This window comes from Amphiura filiformis, chromosome 20 (assembly GCF_039555335.1).
Source record: "Amphiura filiformis chromosome 20, Afil_fr2py, whole genome shotgun sequence".
NCBI lineage: Eukaryota > Metazoa > Echinodermata > Ophiuroidea > Amphilepidida > Amphiuridae > Amphiura > Amphiura filiformis.
Genome location: NC_092647.1, coordinates 10,908,287 through 10,929,867, shown reverse-complemented (window position 1 = coordinate 10,929,867; position 21,581 = coordinate 10,908,287). Strand labels below are relative to the sequence as shown.

General features: G+C 35.9%; 1 protein-coding gene across 1 annotated transcript in view; it reads left to right on the top strand.

Annotated features, from left to right (window-relative positions):
* Positions 1-187: 187 nt before the first annotated feature.
* LOC140143051 (uncharacterized) overlaps positions 188-21,581 on the top strand; it is a 64,061-nt gene continuing 42,667 nt past the window's right edge. The window contains exons 1-6 of the mRNA XM_072165095.1: positions 188-640; positions 5,465-5,622; positions 10,220-10,349; positions 11,516-11,613; positions 16,148-16,235; positions 20,085-20,227. Of these exons, the coding sequence (XP_072021196.1) occupies positions 577-640; positions 5,465-5,622; positions 10,220-10,349; positions 11,516-11,613; positions 16,148-16,235; positions 20,085-20,227 (681 nt within the window). The 5' untranslated portion in view covers positions 188-576. The remainder of the gene's footprint in view (positions 641-5,464; positions 5,623-10,219; positions 10,350-11,515; positions 11,614-16,147; positions 16,236-20,084; positions 20,228-21,581) is intronic.

Here is a 21,581-nt window from a genome sequence, read left to right as displayed (position 1 = left end):
AGTAGACATAAACTCTATTCAAATATATTTTGCTGCGGTATATATTTTTTATTTAAGGCAGAAAAGTTAATTAAAACAATTTAAACAAGTTTTTGATGGCGCAACAATAAACATTTCCTGACAAAAAGTGTGAAAAAGGCTGGTATGATTACCCCCTCTTGTGGCAATTTTGTGCCAGGTAAATCAATTCGTGCATAAAAAGTGAAAACATCAAAAACGTAAACAACCAGTTGAGTGCTGTACGTAAATGAAAATGATTAGCAGATAAAAGTTGTTTTCAAAACAACACACAATAAAACCAATTGCGCAGTTTTAAAGTTGGATGTGTAAGGCTTGTACTGATCGTCGTGTGAAACGTTAAAATATTTTCTACTGTGAGTTTGCAGTGTAAATTTGTAGGAGCTATCGGCTCCTGGTGCGGAATAAATTGATCGGCAACCCGGCCCGGTACACAGCGGGGGATACGAGTTCAATCAAGGTCTGCAGCTGTTGCATCCAGTGCATACACATACATGTACGAAATTTACATGGAAATATTCAGACTGGAGATAACTTTGAATTCACCACAATAGGAATATGGAATCTTTTAAAATTGCTAACAAATTATGCCTGATGTTGCTGGCACTTTTTGCAGTATCAGGTAAGACTGTTATTTTTATAATATTTTAAAGACTTTTTTATTTTTTGATTATAAAAATTTGTTGGACATTTTCTGACATTATTAATTATTTTACTTGAGAACTCTTGCTTCAAATTTGCACACAGAAGTCACACATTCGATGCTAGAGTCCATTGCTATCGTTTTTCGGGCAAAATTCTGTCACAATTTGGATGATCAAGTTATTTCGATGAGTCAACTGTACCTTCTCTAATTTAAAAGGTTGCCTCAATATTTTCTTGAACAGTCTAAATTTAGTCGAAGTGCAATATAGCAACATTTTTTAATGCGATGGCCCGTTGTGATCAGCTGTGTTTACTTACAAGTATTGAAATAAAATATTATTCATCCCATATTCTGTCGGTCGGACATCCGGGCTATCTCTAGTCTCGGGCCCAAGCTGCATGTGGCTCATGGTTTGTTGTGTACAACAGAAACCGGCTGTGAAGGAGGCTACATAGCGATGTTGCTGGAGTGACATTCAATTTCGGAAAAACGACACTCGACCATGGAATTTAATTTTAAGTTTGTCAGTATATAAACGGTAAATCAAGTAAGTTTCTTTCACTCTGAAGACTTACAAACGGTTGTTTGATTCCACTGACTATTTGCGATCGAAATTTACATTACACCAATGACAAAAATCATCAACAAAAATCGAATCACGGACTTGTTTTCACTCGAACATCATCAACCGGAAGTGACGTGACACGGACCGACAGAATAGTAGGCCCTATACATGTACACACTATGTATTAAACGGCGCGCGTGATTGGTGGAGAGCCGGGCATATTACATTGTTTATGCCCGGTGTCCCGGATGTTCGATTGCCGGGTAGGGAAAATGAAGGAAAATCATATTTTTTAACAACGTTACTTGTATTTTTTTTGTTATTATTTTGATGAAATAAGAATCACAAAATGTTCTGGTATGTATGAACGGGATTCATTCATATATTTTCATGACTAAACGCCAATGGTTGTTTATGCCCGAGGGGGCCCCTCTGGCATAAACAACCATTTAGTCATGAAAATAGATGATATATTTATTTTTATATAATATAAATGCATTCTTCAGGTACTTCCCCACCCCATATCTTGGGAACTCAAATTTGTCAACTCAACTGAAATGGTTTTAAAAAAAGTTTTGTTGGGACAAAAAAAGAGAGATTTGTTTCAAAGCTCACAAGACACTCATGAGTGGTTTGAAAACAAATGTGAAATGTGATTTTTTTCCCAAGTTTGGTATTTTTATGGTGTGTCAAAATTGAAAATTATAATTTCTGTTCTACAATTAAAAGACTGAAACGAAACTCATTCTGTCCAAATCACTCAATCGCATTGGACTCTGCATCCACGTTGTAGCCTCGGTTTGAGGCGTCAGGGCTCTGTGATGGTGGTTTTTTTTTTTGCTTCTTGATTTATTTATTTTTATTCAGGTGTCTTCATATCCTGTCCACCCACCTCTGATCTGTGCATGATAATATCAAATTACTATACTACCTCTCTTCAATCTTCATTGTCGTGGTTCTGAGAAAATAACCAGACTCACAACTGTAGGTTCTCAGTGCATTGTAGGCTCCTTAGGGCAGCAAGAAAGAATTTAGAATTGAGTATTCTTACTATTCTAATCCCCCCTCCTAAAAAAGAGAGATTTGGTCAGTGACATTTGATTTTGATAAAATTTGTGGCATGTTCTGGTCCACGGGGGCCCCCCTGAGGCATTTTTGAAAATTGAGAACGTTGATTTATTGATCAAATATTGGTTTCTCCTCATTTCTGGCTGTAACTCCACAAATGTTGTCTGTGATGAAATAAAATTTCCAGAGTAGTTGTAGTCCTTGCCCCTATAATACACATCTTACTTGTCACCAATGCGCTATAATTTTTGAGAAAAATGCAAAAATAGGTCCAAAATTGGGCAGGGGTGTAGTACCCCATACTGAAAACACCAAAGGTCTAGCACAATTGGTTCTAAAGTTATGAAGTTTTGTGATGCTATTATATGTATTTTATTGTTTTTTTACCCCATATTTTTGCCTGAATTTTGGCTCCATGGACCAGATCGTGTCACAAAATTTACCCATTTGTCACAAAATAAAATACATTGTTGCGCTGGTTCATACTTCATTTATATCTTGACTTTGAGCATAATTTATTTTAATTAATACTAGACAATGACAGACCTATGCATGTTTTATATTACGGTATCATTGCATTGTATGTATCTAGCCGTGAGTCCTTCATGTTGCCATGTCAGCAGCTGTTGTTGAGGTGTTGCTGAGGTCAATCAGCCTTTGTTTTCCCATAAAACAATACAAAAGGAAATTTAATTGAAATGTGGAATAAAAATGAACAATGAATAATGAACAAAAATTCTGCAAAAGGCCTAAAAATTGTTTGATTGGCATTTCAACATGAAAAAAAGTTAGGGTAGGTCGGGCGACATTTTATTTTTAAGCTGTAAATTGCATGCTAAATGCCTTGGAATTCTTTTTTATTTCATTTTTTTAAACTTATTTTTGCAAAAAAAAATAAGAAAAAAGTCTTGGGTTGGGCCTATTTTTCTGATTTAATGAACTTTACTGCATGCTGGCATTTCAATTAGCTTGGGGTATCGAGTTTGATGGGTTAGGATGTACCTATTGTTGAAAGTAAACTTGAAAGTGGGCCCATCCATATCCATTTTTGGACCCTTTGCTATAAATAAAACATGTGATTCGTGCTTGATAATTAATTTAATATAAAAGCCCGGTATAAAAGGCACAATGTTGTGATTGCTGCAGGCTCTTTAATTTATTAACATTCATCAAACTTTATATTCAACCATTAATTATCCCTGGCAATATGATCCAGTAATTGGTGACATTATTTTGGTAGTGTTTCAAAAACAAAAACAAAACCCAAAATTTATTTTTAAATGCTCAAATTTTACGTTTTGTTTTGATATTTTTTCCAGGGGTGCATAAATACTGTAAAGTGTACAAAGATAATGACCTACATATGTAGCTAAGAAATGAATAATTATTTTCTGAACAGAACTACCACCTGCTCTCAAGTTCAGGAAGTTTGACATGTTTTATTTTCAGCAAATTATTGATATTGTAAAATTTGCAAGGTCTTGCCAGAGTCTATGTTATGTTATGTAGGTAGGATTTGAAGAGTTGAGTGTGTAAATTTAATTTAATAAATTGTGTACAAAGTAGGCCTATAGGCCCGGGGGTTCACTCCCATTGTGGCCTGTACACCATCCGCGATAATAAAAACGCGTAAAAAGGGTATTTTTTTATGGGTAGGCATGACAAATTGGGGAAAAGGGTAGCAAAATTGCAATTGCTAATTACGCAGACTTCTAAATTAAATTTAGGGTATGAAATTTGATGCAAGGAATAAAATCCCTGTTTAGGGTGTGAAAACAGGCATGTGTTTACCTGTTTAGGGTATCATTTTAGCCAAGGGTTAAATCTGGTTTAGGGTGCTTTTCAAAAGTTGATTATCGCGGATGGTGTACAGGCCACAATGTGAGTGACCCCCCCCTGCCTATAGACATATCGAATTGCATTCTGAATACGAAGAATGTCATTCTGATATCAAATAATTTTGATTTTTTGAAATTCGCAATTTAATACACATTTTATGGCAAATCATTAAAAAATGATATTTTTGATATTCAACAGTACTTGAAGTAAACTTTATAAATCTGATGATTTATACTTAAAGTGTATGTAGGTGGGATGAAAAGTCGACGATCAATTGAAAATTTTGACCTTTCGTATTGAAGATATGGATTTTTTTCCCAAAACACCAAAAAAAAATTAGGTCTTTTTGGGAAAAAAATCCATATCTTCAATATGAAATGTAAAAATTTTCAATTGACCATCGGCTTTTCCTCCCTGCTACATACACTTTAAGAATATATCATTAGATTTATATAATTTACTTCGAGCCTGACTGTTATATATCAAAATTTGAAAAATATCAAATTTTTATAATTTGTCATAAAATTTGTATTATATTGTGATTTTCAAAAATGAAAATTATTTGATATCAGAAAGACATGCTTCAGTATTCAGAATGCAATTCGATAGGTCCGAGGTGCTCTCATGTCCCACAAAAATACTGTCGAAACACAATAACCGCTCATTTTAGATCCCTTAAGCCCTTAACAGTGACAAAGGACAATTAGAAAGTGAACAATATAATTTGGAACACTGTACATGTACATTTGGTTAGATTTTCCCCAATATCTGGAAATCCATTAGGTATCATTTGTGGTGTAACTTAGTATGGGGCTAAAGGAAGTTTGGATTTCAAATTGGGTTACCTGAATGGGTGACTATCCATTTCAAATATACCCCCAATTGGCTTAGGAACATAGGGGGGGTTGGTGTGGGTGCTCAAATACCCTTCAGCCTCCCCCCCATAATTCCAGGTGAAGTGAAAAATATCATCACAAACCAGGAAAACCCCATGTTTTTCACATATTTTGTTGCCAAATTGTTTGACTCCCAAGGGGGAACACCCCCTATTTCATTTTGTCAGTTCCCCCATATTGAAAATCTTCCTAAGCCACTGCACCCAATGATGTGCTTGATGAAGGTAGCTAGAGTGGGTTTGGGAGGGGAGCTGAAGCTGTCAATCAGGTCATCCACCTTTGAAGTGAAAGTGATATATATTAAAACTTTTACTGAATTTAAAATTGTGTTATCTCACAGTATGTTCTCACTTGGCAGTTTGATGAGGCCAATAAGAAAATTTCTGCAAGACAAATTTTGAACAATTTTGTTTTGTGTTTTATTACATACAGGAGTAAAGTCACAGACTGCATCATATCAACCAGAATGCAATGCCTGGGATACAACTATTACACAGATGCAACAGAGCCTAAGCATGATTGGAGGATCAGTCCAGACGTGTGCTAAGAGTACAGATTGCACAGGGCTCAGCTGTACACTCAAGTTTTGGGTAGGTAGTGTCCCTTCCCTAATTATATAGTGTCCCTTCCCTAGTAGAACTATTAGCAGATCAATCCAGGCATGTGCCTAGAGCACAGACTGTACTGGGCTCAGTGGTACCTTCAGGCCTTATAAACATCTCAAAAAAGTAACTAACCCCTTAAATAATGGCCATTATTCAAAAAGGGCTATTGTATTACAAATCTGTAAAATGCGTTGGAAGCAGAATTTATTTCTGCGCATTTTGACACCTCATTTAATACAATAGCCCAGAAAACAATAAAACACCGGTCAATTTTAAAATGTAGTGAGGTCCCGATTTGAAAGTTGCACTTACATACAAATTTTTACATTGATACAAAAACACTCAGATATCATTACACAGATTTCCTTCCATTGCACTGAATACAAAATCAATACAATTTACTGCAACTTTCAAATCTTGGGTTACATTGATTTTTGGCTCTGAGCGGAGCTTATCAGTGCCTTTGTCATGCAACTAACTAGCATTCATTTTCAGGCCACAATACGCTGTTGGTTTTTATGCTAAGGATCATTTAATGACTGATATGAAGACTTAAGTTTCGCTTTCTAAGTTTGGCTAAGTTATTTTCGAATCGATTGCACTCCAGATTTTATTGAAATTCAGGCGATAAAAGTATTATTTTTTGGTAAAAAAGACCAAAATAGTCACGATAATCGAGTTATATCTTGGTTCCCTGTGTGTGCTAGAGATTATTCTGGTCTGTATAATTTAAGATGCGTAATACAGACGGAAAACAATGGAGGTACATTTCTTAAGATTTAGTTCAGATCAGAAATTATTTGACTACTTAAACTTTTCTTCACTATTTCTTTATAATTTAAATAAAGAGATAGGTAAGGAATGTCAAAAAATAGTCAAGAACATGTCTGAATCTTGAATAAATCCCCGAATAAATCTGAACAAATGACTTTTCTGGGGACTATTTGGCTTATGCAAGTGCAGTACTGAAAGCACTGTGCCGATTTTTTTGTTAAAGGTCACGCTTTTTACCGATAAGCTGCGATGCTCAACAAACTTCGTACTTTTCTATGAGGCTATTTTGAACCAATAAATCGATTAGTTTTTCTTGATTGATGACATCACCATTTCTGAACCAATCAGCAAACAGTTTTGTGTGATTGATCGATTTTGCAGTAGTCTCCACAGCAGCCAGTTTGGTTCCGCCCTTCCACACAAACATTTTTGTGGAGGAGCGTAACCAAACTGGCTGCATAGGAGACTAAGTTCACTGACCCACTGACCTTGCAGACTCAACCACAGAGAGCTACGGTGCATAATCGAGGTGAAAATACGCTAGTTTGTTTACCATTCTGAGCTCATGAGCTTCTGGTAAATGTCATTCAAGCATTTACGAGCATACCATAATATTTTTTTATTAAATATAAAGATGTTTATTTAAGTTATTTGTAAAATTCAGCGATGGACTTAATCTAGAAGTGGTTTGATTTTAGTTGTAAACGCTGGACTCGACCGGCATGACAAGTTGAACATGTGAAGTTCCAAATTCGGAAGCCATGTACTACTATTCCATGTACGTAGGTCTCACACGAACTGCTCCGAGGTTATACTGACTACTAGATTGTCTACTTTTGTACTTTCGTAAGTGATGAAATTGAAGAAAAAATCATGAAGTGAAATCTATCAGAAATAAACACTGATGTGATGTAGGCTAGTCCTGCTTAATCGGAGTACAGCATCCAGACCAGGCAGATCCAGATCCGAACAGAACTTACGATTGTTCGGTTGGACCGGTTCAACACACATGACACAACAGACATGTCAGGACAGAACAGTTTTGGTGTTTACAAAAAATGCAAATGATCTCAAGTCACAAAAATTTGTTATAAAATTTCATTTTTGTCTCGCCTCAGTATTTCTGTCTGTCCGGGGTGTGGATGTCCGTGTGTCCGCCTGGAGCTGTATCTGGGAAACTGTAAGACCTACGCAGTACGTGGACGCTACTTGGTGGGAGGGAGGGTATCTAAGTTTGCTCCGTAATTGTATGTTTTCGGTGAAAAATAATGCAAATTAACATGGCTAATTTGCATAATTTATGCAAAAATCAGCGCAAATTGATAAAATTTCATTTCTGAACTTTGTTCAGGATGGGACTTAGTAATCACTATTTCCGTCTGTGTGTGGGGGTGGGATGTCCGAATGTTTGTCCGGAGCTGTATCTGGGGAACCGTAAGACCTCTGGGGACGCTTACTTGGTGGGAGGAAGGGTATCCAAGTTTGCTCCGTAATTGTATGTTTTCGGTGAAAATATGCAAATTAACATAGCTAATTTGCATAATTTATGCGAATATCAGCGCAAATTGATAGTGGTGCATGGTAACGAAACCTTGTGACAGGAATGATACACACCTGCTGATCACCTGATTAGTTTTTGGCGAAAAAGTATGCGCATTTAGTTGTTAAGTTGCATAATTTATGCGGAACGCTTCTACAAAATGGTTGGAAATCTGAAGAAATCCGCCTTGTGAAGCTGTTTCTGGGGATCCGTAAGAATGCTAAGCCCTATGATGATGAAACGTGGTGGGGTAGCATGACCAGAGGATCTCGACCTGATTCGATTTTCAGCGCAAAATATGGTAATTACCTACCTAATTTGCATAATTTATGCATAATATGCAAAAACCTTTTTCTCGGAGACTAGGATCGCACATTCTTCAAACTTGGTGGGCGGGTGCATCTTGACCCCAGACAGAACAAGTTTGTATTGGTTAGTGGGTGAAGGTCACTCGAGGTCATCCAGGGGTCATCTAAGGTCAAATTACTAAAAACTGTCGTATGAGCATGAAACTTGATGGATACACTTAACATTATGAGTCAAAGTTTCGGAAGGTAATTTCGGGGTCATCCAAGGTCACCAAGGGGTCATCTGAGGTCAAATTACTAAAACTGTCGTATGGGCATGAAACTTGGTGGGTACAGTCAACATTTAGAGTCAAATTATCGGACGGTCATTTCGGGTCATCCAAGGTCACCAAGGGGTCACCTGAGGTCAAATTACTAAAAACTTGTATGGGCATGAAACTTGGTGGGTACACTTAACATTTAGAGTCAAATTTTCAGACGGTTATTTTGGGGTCATCTGAGGTCACCAAGGGGTCATCTGAGGTCAAATTACTAAAAACTTGTATGGGCATGAAACTTTGTGGGTACAGTCAACATTTAGAGTCAAATTTTTGGAAGGTCATTTCGGGTCATCCGAGGTCACCCAGGGGTCATCTGAGGTTAAGTTACTAAAAACTCGCATGGGCATGAAACTTGGTGGGTACAGTCAACATTTCAAGCCAAATTTTGGAATGTCATTTTGGGGTCATCCAAGGTCACTCAGGGGTCATCTGTGGTCAAATTACTAAAACCTCATGTGGATATGAAACTTATTGATGGATGTATTATGCTCTGCAAATAAGATATAGCTACCAACCAGCAAGATGTATGATTGCATGTGATCTGGCACATACAATGTATATGATTTCACCTGTTGCACATTCGACTGCAATTACTTTCACATTCAAAAAAGCACAGAGCCACAGCGCCATTGGTGCTCTTGTTAAGTACACTGTTACGTCAATATTTAGTCAATTGCTGCAAATTAGGTGTTAAAATGTGCTGAAATAAATTCTGCTTCCAACGCATTTTACAGATTTGTAATACACTCACCCGTTTTTGAATAATAGTCATTATTTAAGGGGGGTTAGTTACTTTTTTTGAGATGTTTATTAATTATGCCTGGACCAGGAGCTAAAATGAGCTCCTGGTCCCAAAGATTGCTCCTGGTTCTATAGTTTGTAGTGTAAAATATTGGCCACACCAGGAGCCAAAATTAGGCAACCATGGGGGGTAAGAAAACCTGGGTACCTAAAGCTTTGGGTACCCTCAACTCATGTGTAGGAAGTGTCCCTTGCCTAATTATATAGTGTCCCTTCATAGACTTTCATAGACACTAAATGTTAGAAGGATCATGCAGTCCCCCAGGACTCAGTTGTACATTCACATTCTGAATAGGTAGTGCCCCTTCCCTAATTATATATTGTCCCTTCAAGTACACTACCCAGATTTAGCAGAGCCTGAAAATAATAGGAGGATCAGTACGGATATATTCAAAGTGTACAGACTGCACTGGATTCTGTTTTGTACTCAACTTCTGTGTAGCAAGTGTCCCTTCCCTAATTATATAGTCCAGACATGCGCCAAGAGTATCAACAGCATGCACTAGGATCCACAACATACTCATCTTTCATGGCACAGTTCTTTAAACCCTATACATTTGCACATTCATTGAATGACCTTTAAAAATTTGAGTACAAAAACTCATACTCTGCAACACAAGGTCAAATTTTGCACTTTGATTGTTTAATTGAGGTTATTGAATTAATGCCATTGGGATTTTTAGGCTATTCTGGTCAATAGTGATGGACTCCAAACATCCCCTCCAAATCTGCTTGGTTTATAAGAACAGCAAAGACACTTCGAAATACTTCATCCCACAAGTTTTCAACATAAATTTCTAAAAGTTACATCGTGATTTTTCTGTTCTATATCTGTACAGGACAAAAAGATGACCATTGATATGAAACTGTACCCATGCATCATACCACCTCAGATGAGACTTATGGTTAGAAGTACCTCAATCAACTTTGAACAGAGTGTTACACATGGCGATACATATAACCTACCAGGTATGTAAAATGTGGGCCCAAACATGGACCTTGTGGAACTCGCTAAGCAGTTGCTGTAGCGAGTAGACCTACCAGGGAGCAAGGTGACCAAGCGGAACTGGTCCGACTCATAATCTGAAGGTTGCGGGTTCGAGCCCCGGCGTTCTCATCGTGTTGCCTTGAGTACTTTAAGGCACTTTATCTCGATTCCAACCAGATATATAAATGGGTACCTGCATTCTTAAATGCTCGGAAGGTAACAGACTCGCTTTGAAGGAGGTGTGGCAATCCCCCACAGCAACATTTAATGGTAGAGTCTGGCCTAATCCCTAATGAAAGAGAGATGGGCACTCCGTCCTGTAAAATACAGGTTCAACTCCTTTATCTTTACCACGTATGTAAAATGTGGGCCAAAACATGAATCTTATCAGTTGCAGAGCTGTACCCATGTATCACATTTGATCATGGTTAAAATATTTTCAATTGATCAACTTTGAACACATGGATATGCTTGTAACCCACCAGGTATGTATACATTACAGTGTGGACCCAGGACCCAGGTTTGATCTATGTGGAACACACTGCTTAATATCAGTTGTAGAGCTGAACACATTTGTCGCCTCAGATCATGGTAAAACTTCTTTCAATTAACTTTGAACGGAGTGTTACACATATGCTTGTAGCCTACCAGGTATGTATGTACATTACAGTGTGGCCCCAAGTTTGGTCCTTGTGGAACACACGGCTTAATATCAGTTTTAGAGCTGTACACATTTGTCACCTTGGATCATTGTTAAACTTCTTTCAATTAACTTTAAACAGAGTGTTACACATGGGTATGCTTGTAACCTACCAGGTATGTACAGTGTGGACACTGCTTATTATCAGTTTTATTAGATCATTGTTAAACTTCTTTCAATTAAGTTTCAACAGAGTGTTACACATACATGTAGATATACCTGTATTCTGCTTGATCCTTGTGGAATACACTGTTTAATATCCATGCCAAGAACATTTTCTCTTTCTTTTCTGTTCCATAGGTTTCCAGTACACTCCATTCATGATGATGCCAGCCTTCAAACTAGCAGCTGTATTAGTGTAGACCCAAGCTTGATCCTTGTGGAATACACTTTTTATTACCTATGCCAAGATCCTATACATTTTCTCTTTCTTTTTTTGTTCCAAAGGTTTCCAGTACACTCCATTCATGATGATGCCAGCCTTCAAGCTAGCAGCTGTATTAGTGGTACACTTTGAGAAAGTAGCTAATGGGATGCGAGTTGGGGTGAGTTGAATGCCGTGCAATGTTTGTGGCAGGTTGTTAGCTATGACAGAGAAGACATCTTACACTTCCCATAATGCATTTCTCCCATTTCAATTCCCTGTACTGATTTGCTATCTAGTGCAACATGGGTAGATAGTGACATGAACTATACATCAATGAACAAGAGCATATCCAGATCTTGGAAAATGGAAAATATGTAAATATTTCTTGACTACTGAACCATGTTTAACCTGTCTATTCTCAAAATGAAAACAAACGGAACCTGTACAAAGTAATAGGAGTGTCATTTGATGAAATGATGTGATATATCATGTTGCAAAGGATTCTGGGAAGGGCAATATATCTTCTCTGAAGCGATGATGGGGGTAATGCCTCCTTGTACTACTGTTGATTCCCACTGTTACTTCCCAATCAGAATTATTCCCTGGTTGAGCTTACAAATGAGATGGCCCTAAAATACTAAATAATATCATCTTAAAGACATTTTCACAGATTTTTTTGGAGTGTTCAACTGAAATTTTGACTTCATTTGACATTATGTGGTACAGTCATAATTAACATGAAATAGCAAATGAAAGTTGCAACAACATGTCTATCTTCAAGCACATTAAAATGAAAATTATCAGATGCGATGATTTTTTTACCAGCTTGTTATAATACACAGTTTTTCAACCCTGTGTAGGTATAATTGTTCTGTGACAGGGTTTAAATGTTCTGTCTAAATACTGTTTGTTGTTGGAAGTTCATATACTGATGGTAGATTAAATTTATGCTTAAACCCCAAATAAGAGAAATTGCAATATTGTGATTCCAGCTTTGGGTCTAGAGGAAATTAATGACTAGGTATGTCATTTCCTGAAGCTGTTTTAAGTTATCAAAAGTTATGAAATGTTGTACCTTCAAAAAAGAAAGATTGCTATCTATAACTAAGGGTCAACATCAAACAAAATTTGTGGGAAAACTTTAAAACTCAAAATATGTGAATGTCTGGTATAAGATGTTTTGATATACATGTAGAGGAATTTCAACATTTGTGCATACATGTATGAACATTTTAACACTTACTAGTACCAACTACTGTAGTACAAAAATGATGTAGCAGTTCATTTACCATAATTAATTTTTCCCTAATTGATTCATGTAGAGCAATTTCAACATTTGTAATATGAATGTTAAAAACTTACTAGCACCAACTACTGTAGTGCAAAATGATGTGGCAGTTAATTTACCATAATTAATTTGTCCCTTATTGATTCTTTTTGCAAAAGAACACAATCAACAGGTCATGAGTCGTTAAGTCACGATTACTGTACAGGTGGTACAATTGCAAATTCATTGGGTGCTGTACAAGGCTGAATAGTATATTTACTGACCAAAATGAGTTTTATTTTGTCCATATATTGGGTCAAGGCAGCAGTAAAACTTGTATTGTTATTCAGCCAGCCATATCTTGAAGGTTTTTGGTGATCAAGGACCCTGTTTAGAAATGGCTTTAAACCAACACCATGGGCCAAAGTGGTTGCATTTCAAGTGACACAGTTCATATAACTTCTTTAAAAAGTACCACCACATAATTTGATGTCAAATTTTGAGCTATGGTAGCTAGTGGCACTACCATAGCTCAAAATTTGACCTCAAATTTATGGAGTATGAGTTTCTGTACCAAAAACATTAAAAAGCCATAATTTCTATGAGTGTACAATCACATCCTTCTATAATCTGTGTTACAATCATATTGTTTTAAGTGTGGCCTGATAGATGAGCATACTTTATATTGGCAATCCTAGTGTAATCAGACCTTGAATCAGGCCAAGGTTCATAGCATAAAAAGAGTGAAAAAAGGTTCTTGTCTGATGATTCTGTCAATCTATCTCTAGCACAGCCTGTGATTGGTTAGTATCGTGTAACTAAGGTGGTACTAAGGCAGTGTCTTCCTAGTTACATAATTAATACTAACCAATCATAGGCTATGCAGAAGGTATGATTGACAGAATTGTCAAGTTTCTTTCTTTTGGCTGTTGTTGTTTTCTTGTTTTTAAAACTGAATTCTAGCTTTTGGTGACGGACTACTTTTAATATTAGGTCAAAATAAAGTATGTTTCAGGAGCTGTTTACTTTCATTTTGCGGTATGCATTATTTGTCTCAAAGTGGAGAAATTGGCCAATTTGAGTTTCAAATTTTAATACAAAAATATTAGTAAAAATATGTTAAAAGTATTAATTGGAAGAAGTTTGTGGTTAAAACTTATTAGTGAAAATAGATAGTCATGTTAATTTTGATATTTCTGTGCATCTCAAGCTCAAGTTATTTTGACTGAATTTTAGCAGGGAGAAGGGGGAAATGCATTCCGCAAGTCTTCACAAGGTATACAAGACATTTTGTTTTTGGCCTTGGGGACAAAGAACATGCTAATATTGCATGTAAGCCATAATATAAATTCTTTTTTAATAAATTATAATTCTTTTTTTTCAAACCTAATTTTTGTTATGTTTACACATTTTTCAACTTAACTTGGAATCAGCCAAATTAATTGTGCTTGTAAGAAAACAGAGCAACTTTGTATAAATCGTAATTACAATGATCAATCTCCCACAGTGCTCCATTGTAAACAGTTTGTACTTATTTTTTTGTGTGTGTTTTTTTTTACCTCATTATTTCAGCTTAAACGTAATTGGAATTAGCCAAATGCATTAGTGTGCTCACAGAGCAATTTTTTAATATTACAGTAATCGCAGTAATCAATCTCCCACAGCTCCACACGGTTAAATGATCAATGTAGGTTTTTTTTTCAGTTTAAAATGGATAGAAAACCTTCGATAGTTAATATAAATCATTTTTAAAAGAATATGGGCCTAACAAAATGAAAATTTGACAAGAAATGGTATTAAATGGAAGTGTAAGAATATTTGTTTTGCCTTCAGCAATTTCCTCATTCGAACAATCTCAAGAACCGTTAAATTTGTTATTTCTATGCTTCTTTGTTAGTAGAATAACATGTACTAACATAGCCTGTTAGTAGCACTAGTAGTAGTTAAGCCAAAAGCCATGTATTTAAAAACACAATAGGACATTTTACATGAAATTGTAATTTCTTTTGAATTAGCTGCATGTATTTGAATGGGGCTTGAACTTAAATCGATACTACGCAATAGGTTTTCCTCATTTTTTTTGGCCAAATTTTGAATTCCAAAAATATCTAATGACGAGGACATGACTTATATTTCATTTGTAAGCAATTTATACACAATTTTAATTTATCACTTTTGCTGGGATCAATCAATATGCCTTTTATATTTAAGTTCACACAGTTTCAATACATGTGTATCCAGATATATTTAGCATCCAGATATATATTTTGTGTGTTTTCAGGCGGCAGGAGGCTGCCATATTTCCATGCATCCAGGGAGACACTGGGATTGACATACATGCATTAATTAGTTATCTGCTGTGCACCTACCATGGCAGCACTAAAATTGTCATAACAGGCTTTTAATATACATGGGAACATAGTAATTCCACTTGTAAAGAAGTAGGGCTTGAACAATTATTCAGGCATACATGTAGTGATGTTTTTCATGCCATGGCTCTTAAGTGTTGTATTGTTGGTTTGTTTGTTTAACCAGTCGGTCTAGGTGGACACATGCGGTCTAGGTGGACACATGCGTGCTTGGGCCCTGATGTGACCACGCTCAAATTAGAGATGGGTGACAATTTTTCCCCAAAAAATCCCCCTAAGCGAAAAGTGCAGATTCTTCAGCAAAATTTGTAAAAAAAATGTCCATAATTGGGCAATTTCACCAAAATTTTAAACAGAAATAATCAAAACTTATTGTATTTTTGTATATTCTTTTTCTTTTAAAAGTAAGATCGGGTAATGAGCAAGGTTTGATTAAGGCAGTGAAGAACTACAACCGTGTCTTTCAGAGACTGATGCCACAACGGGCGCCACCAATAAATAAATAATAAAAAACAAAAAACAAAAAACAAATCAGGTAAAATCATTATTTTCCATCCAAGGGTGAAGCCCTAGCCTACCACATATCATGTATACAGTCTGTATTACAGGGCTTCCTGTATGCTGTATGTTGATGTATACATTTTCACTAATTAGCTCACCCTTCTGTCAGCCAATTTCTCCTTGCTGTTGTATTTTTTTCAAATTAACTGTGAATGATCCTAGAACTTCTGAGTAGGTCCAGCGGTTCTTCAAAGTCAAAGAGAACTTGAAAAAACTTTGAAAAAAATTTACTTTTTTTTTGAATTTTTTTACCGATATCCAATCCGATACCGATATCGTTGATATTGTTAATATCGGGCTGATCTGATATCCGATCCGATAATCGGTTGATCCCTAATTTTAACTTTAATCTTTGCTGTCCCCATTTTATCCCTGCAAAATTTCTGGGGGTGGGGTTCCCCAGCTCCCCCTGGCTTTGCCACTGTGCAAGTTTGTTTTGTTCAGGTCTGTACTAACAACCCTTTGACTGCAAATGACCACCATAAGTAAGCTATTCTCTTTTTTATGTTGTTTAGTTGTATCTTGAAGCCAGAGGATTTGGAACAAGACTAGCCTGGCCACTCATGCCTGACACCGTAGTGCCTACACCACCATGCCCAAGTGGTAAGTTATAACAACTTTTATACCCTATAAAAAATACCACCATATAAAATGTACATGTATGTACCTCGCATTAGAGCTAATAAGAAGAAACTACTCTGAACTCACTGAACTAATATAACTAGTGTCTTTTCCATTTGTATTGAAATTTGTACAGAAATGGTAAAGTTTGATGAAGTTTCACCTAATTAACTTATTGTTTCACATTACCTGAGCCATGGGTTCACTCACACATTTACAAAATATTTTAAAATTCTCAAATGAGTTTGTCAATTCCATATATCAAACGTTTTCAATATTGGCATATGTGTATGTACTTCACTATGCAGTTCGTGGTGCTTGGTTACATGTATATTTGTTTCTTAATTTCCACCATATCTTGCCATGCTACATATTAGATATAAAATGTATGCAAAATCAAAGGAAAAAAATTCTACTAACAAACAAACAAACTAACTAACAAAAGAACAACATAAACACATTCTCAAAATTCAAATGTGTTGCAAGTTCTTCCCCATGATACTTTTACTGGCTGAATATTAAGGTTTCATGCATGTAGTAATTTTAGTAATTAGAGAGAAAACAGAAAATAATTGGTCCTTGGTGGTATTCATATGCAAATTCTATCTCAAGGATTCCCTTCAATTAAGGTTTCAATTGGGTCCAAAACTAGGAATCATTTCAACAGAAATAAAATGGATGATAATAATGGCTAGTTTTCTTTGTTGGTTGATATTAACCCCATGGGCACTAAGTACTGTTCAGAAATCCTCAACATCTCAGAAGAGATATATGGATTTTTATCTCATGCCTTTTAAGTCATCCCACGATGTGAGAATAAGAATGTTTCAGAATTATAGAATCAATTTAAACTGTTTGATGACAAATTGTAGATTGTATAAGATAAACATTTTTGACAGGGAAACTTGTATTTTGTAAAAAATTTCCCGAGACATATAAACATATTTTTGGGGTTTGTAATCATGCTGTGAGGAAGTGGGATGATTTCAAAGTATGATATGAAATAAATTTTCAAAAAAAAGTTGAAAATATAGATTATAGCAAAATTCTCTTTGTTTGAATCTGATAGGTTAATTATAATTTGTGTCTTATTTGGGTAAATTGAAAAAGGTTATTTTATGACAGCAGATTTCAGAATCACAAGGACTGTCTTTTGGAATTTGCAGGAGAGCATTAAAATCTCTTCTTGAGCCTTCCAAGCAGAGCTGTTTTAGAGCATTTACAATAGAATGTAAGGAGAGAATGGTCAACTAATTGGAAAGCTAAAAATGACTCTCCTATATCAGATTTAAGGAGAGCAGTAGAGATTGATTGCTCTCGCTCTCCTCAAAAGGCAGTCCCTGAATCAAATCCATTCTATTATTTCCTTTAAACATTTGATAAAATTACATTATAATTTAGAGAAACAGATAGCTAAAAATAACATGTCAAACTTTATGTACAAGTTGGGTGTTTTGGAAACTTTGTTCTATATAGTGTTTGCTATCTTAGTTTATGATTCATGTAAACTTTGATATCATTTTGTATTTCACCTAATGTATTTATTTGATCAATGTCACAGCAGCTGAAGGGAGTATCCCATCATGCATTGCAGTATATCTGCATGCCCCATAGCAAATGTATGCAAAAAATAAACAAGAGCCACTTAGATATTGAGAGCAGAGATGTATAGTTTCACAATACTTTAGGGGTCATATTTTTGCAAACAAAAGTCTAAGCTTCCCTGATTTAAACAAGTTATTTCAAGTTCAAGTCAGGGATTTTGTGTACATTTTCTATGGCACATTCAGTTCTATTATGGTATCGCAAAGCATAATGGGATACTCCCTTCAGCTGCTGTGGATCAATGTATTGTAAAAATTTGTGTGATGTATGTTTTTTGTTGTGTTTCTCCTTTGAGCACTGGAAAATAAAAGCCCTTTTGGGGCATGAAAGATAGGAAAAAAGTCTTTCTTACATAGTCTTTGTCAAAGACTACTCGTGATTGAGGGGACACAGGCTCCATTTGCAAACCACAACGCCCCTCAAATAGCAAGTGAAGGGAGCAGCATTGTGTTACCACAATTGTTTCCAAGAGTGTGTGGTTCCCAGTAGTTTTCCTCCCTATGGGTAATATAGTTACACAGACTGTAGCACAGAATATTCTTACAGAGCCCATGATTAACCCCTAAACCTCCTTTTACCCCCCTTACCCTAGCATATGGATACACCTGTACATGTGTGTACACCAATTATAAATATCCCTTTGGAGTCTCAAGTAATCATTCAATCAAGCAACATTGATAATGACTATGAGTACTTCATTAGAATGTAGAAAGGCCATACATGCACTCTGTGCCCAAAAAAGTCTCCTCCCAATGCCAGAGTTCAAAACCCTCATTTAACAACTTTGGCTACAAATTTGACCTCAAGTCATGGAGTATGAGTTTTTGTACCCAAATAGTCAAAGGTCATTTAATGAGTGTACAAGTGTATTGGGGTTAAAGAACTGCACACCCTGATAGATGAGCATGCATGTTTGAGATCCTTATGATTTTATACAGGAAATAGTTATTAAAAATCTTCACTATAGCAGAAATTATGGGAAATGTAATATTTCCCAAGTTAAAAATAGATTAGCTTTTCTTACGTATTTTGGTCATGATCATTGTAATCTTTTTTAGAAGATCATTTTTAAACATCATACTCATGTTTTATCATGTCAGAGAAGTAATTTGAGTTGAAGGTTAATTTTAGAAGTTTGTTATTGTGATTTTATGAGGCTCAGATGTACTGATATTATTGTAATAGTGGTTACAGGTTGATTGTCATTACTTCCCATTCCAGAAAAATACAGCACTAATTTTTTGGGATTAAAAAAATATTATCAAGTTCTGCCAAATGAAACATAGCTCAATCCTAATCATTCATTTAGTCCTAACTGGAGATAAAAGAAGAAGTTCGCTATTTTACAAATTTCTTGAAAAAAGAGCCAAAAATATGCATTTTCGGCATGTTTTTTGACAATCGAGTCATAAAAATCACAGACTTGGAACAAGTCTAAGCATTCAAAATCTTGAGTATATGCCGATATTTTGCTCAAATTTTCACTTTTTTGTGTTACTTTCTTTAAACATTTATTTATTAGTAGTTGGTTGTAAGAATGAAACAGGTCTTTTCCAAAAATTAGAATGCATGAACTGAAATTAGTCCTAGTACAAGTATTTGGGCTTGATCGTCACAGCACACAAAAAACACCCTAAAAATCCATGTTTTTGGCCCTTATATCCAAAAATTAGCCAAATATTAAAATTTGACTTTTATTGCTAGTTAGATTAAACCAAAGGATTAGGATTTAGCTATATTTCATTTGACAAAACAGGATAATATTTTTCTAATCTCAAAAAATTAGTGCTGTATTTTTCTGGAATATGGAGTAGTCATTAGCACAAAAACTCAAACCTTTTATAAACCCTAATCCTAGCCCTAACCTTCAGATTCCAACTCAATTTGCCCATATCCAGTTCCATCATATGCACGAGGAGCCTCAAATTGGCAATACATTCAGTCATGAAAGGAAGAATTATGTAACTTTACACAATGTTATTCCCATTCATGTATACTGCATACACATTCATGTCATCCTCTATTAATGATTTCAAAATGCATTGAATTTTTTTTATAATTTTTAAAAAAAATTCGAGTATAGTCCCACCCGCCAAATTTGAAAAATGTTCACCTAAAACGGGGTAGGATTATACTGGAGTCAGTATGGTACTAGGCATAACCGTGCAATGGACAAATACTAGGCATGTTTGTTGTTTAATATGATATTGATGTGGTTCTTTGTAGCAACACCACCAGTGAATGCCCAGTGCATTAAGATGGACCAGTTGCTGTCAACGATGCAGACCCCAGCAGGATTTGTGTGTGAGCCTGCAGATGCGTGTCGTGGTTTTAGTTGCGCCGGCAATATTGGGTTACTTGGAATTTTGGTAAGATTGAATAGGCTTGATGCTTCGCACAAAAACACTTAAAACAAAAACGATTTCTTAAAGACACTAAAACTAAATTGCAAAATAAAGTGGTGGATAGATGGAGAATTTTGAACTGCGAACTTTAGAATACCTTATTCTGCACCATTGCGATTTTATTCCCCTAACCTATTATACACATTTGAATGACAAAAGGGAGCATTTCAAAAGTGACAAATTAAGATTTTTCCTCCTTCAAGGTGGTTTCCACTACCTTTTGTTACAGGTTCAATAAAGCCTGACGGATGAACGCTCACTTTGCTATTGACCACTTTATTTTGCAATTTAGATTTAGTGCCTTTAAGAAATTGCTTTTGTTTTAGTGTTTTGATGCTTTTTGTGGGTAGTATATAATGTATCATATTTGAGCATGAATTCTGTAATCTCATTGGTCAAACACCACTTGGATAAAACTCTGTATCACATGAGTTTTTACATATAGATAGTACAACCTCCCTTATCCAGACTTCATTTACCCATTTATGAAGGGTACGTCAACCCCCTGCACCCAGTATTAGCTTCGGGCCTGGCTTGGTCCCTTCATTGGGCAGATAAGAAAGGTTGAACCGAGTATTCGGCTTATTACCTGCACATATAACTTTTAGATGCAATGGGTATTCTTGTTGAAACCCACACTCCCTATGGAAGACATGACCCTATTCTCCAACACAAGCAAATGAAATTCACACACACTCCCTGTGTGGGAGATTAAGGTAATGTCCTCCATAGGGGATGTATGGATTTCAACTGGAATGATCCAATATATGGAATCACGGACGAAGCACATAGGCCTACACTACCTATATCTGCACATGCTAAGCAATGTATGGGGGCGAGAAGAAATTCTTCAATTAAATAACTGAACTTAATTGAAGGATTCCCGACCATATAGGAACTTTTTGGGAGGGAAGAGAATTTTCACCTAAGGCAAGCCCAAGACTCGAACCCTCGTCGATCTTATCTCCCGGCTGGCAGCGCAACGCCTTAACAACTCGGCCATCTCGCCCTCAGCCCACTTTACAACATAACTCAAGAACCACAGGACCTATAAACGTATGTGATATTTGAATCATTCTACATGCTTGCTATGAAATGATCAATGTAATTTTTGCCAAAGCTTGATCACTGTGAACGACCAAATCACAACAGTTGATAGTAGTTACTAAGCTCAAGGGAAGTAAATTGCTAAATGATCAACATGTATGATATCTGCATTGACCTTTCCATAATTTATCAAAGGAAGAAATCATTGAAATGTTATACATAGAAAGTGATTTATTACCATAAGTAAATAATTATTTTTTCTAATCGAAAC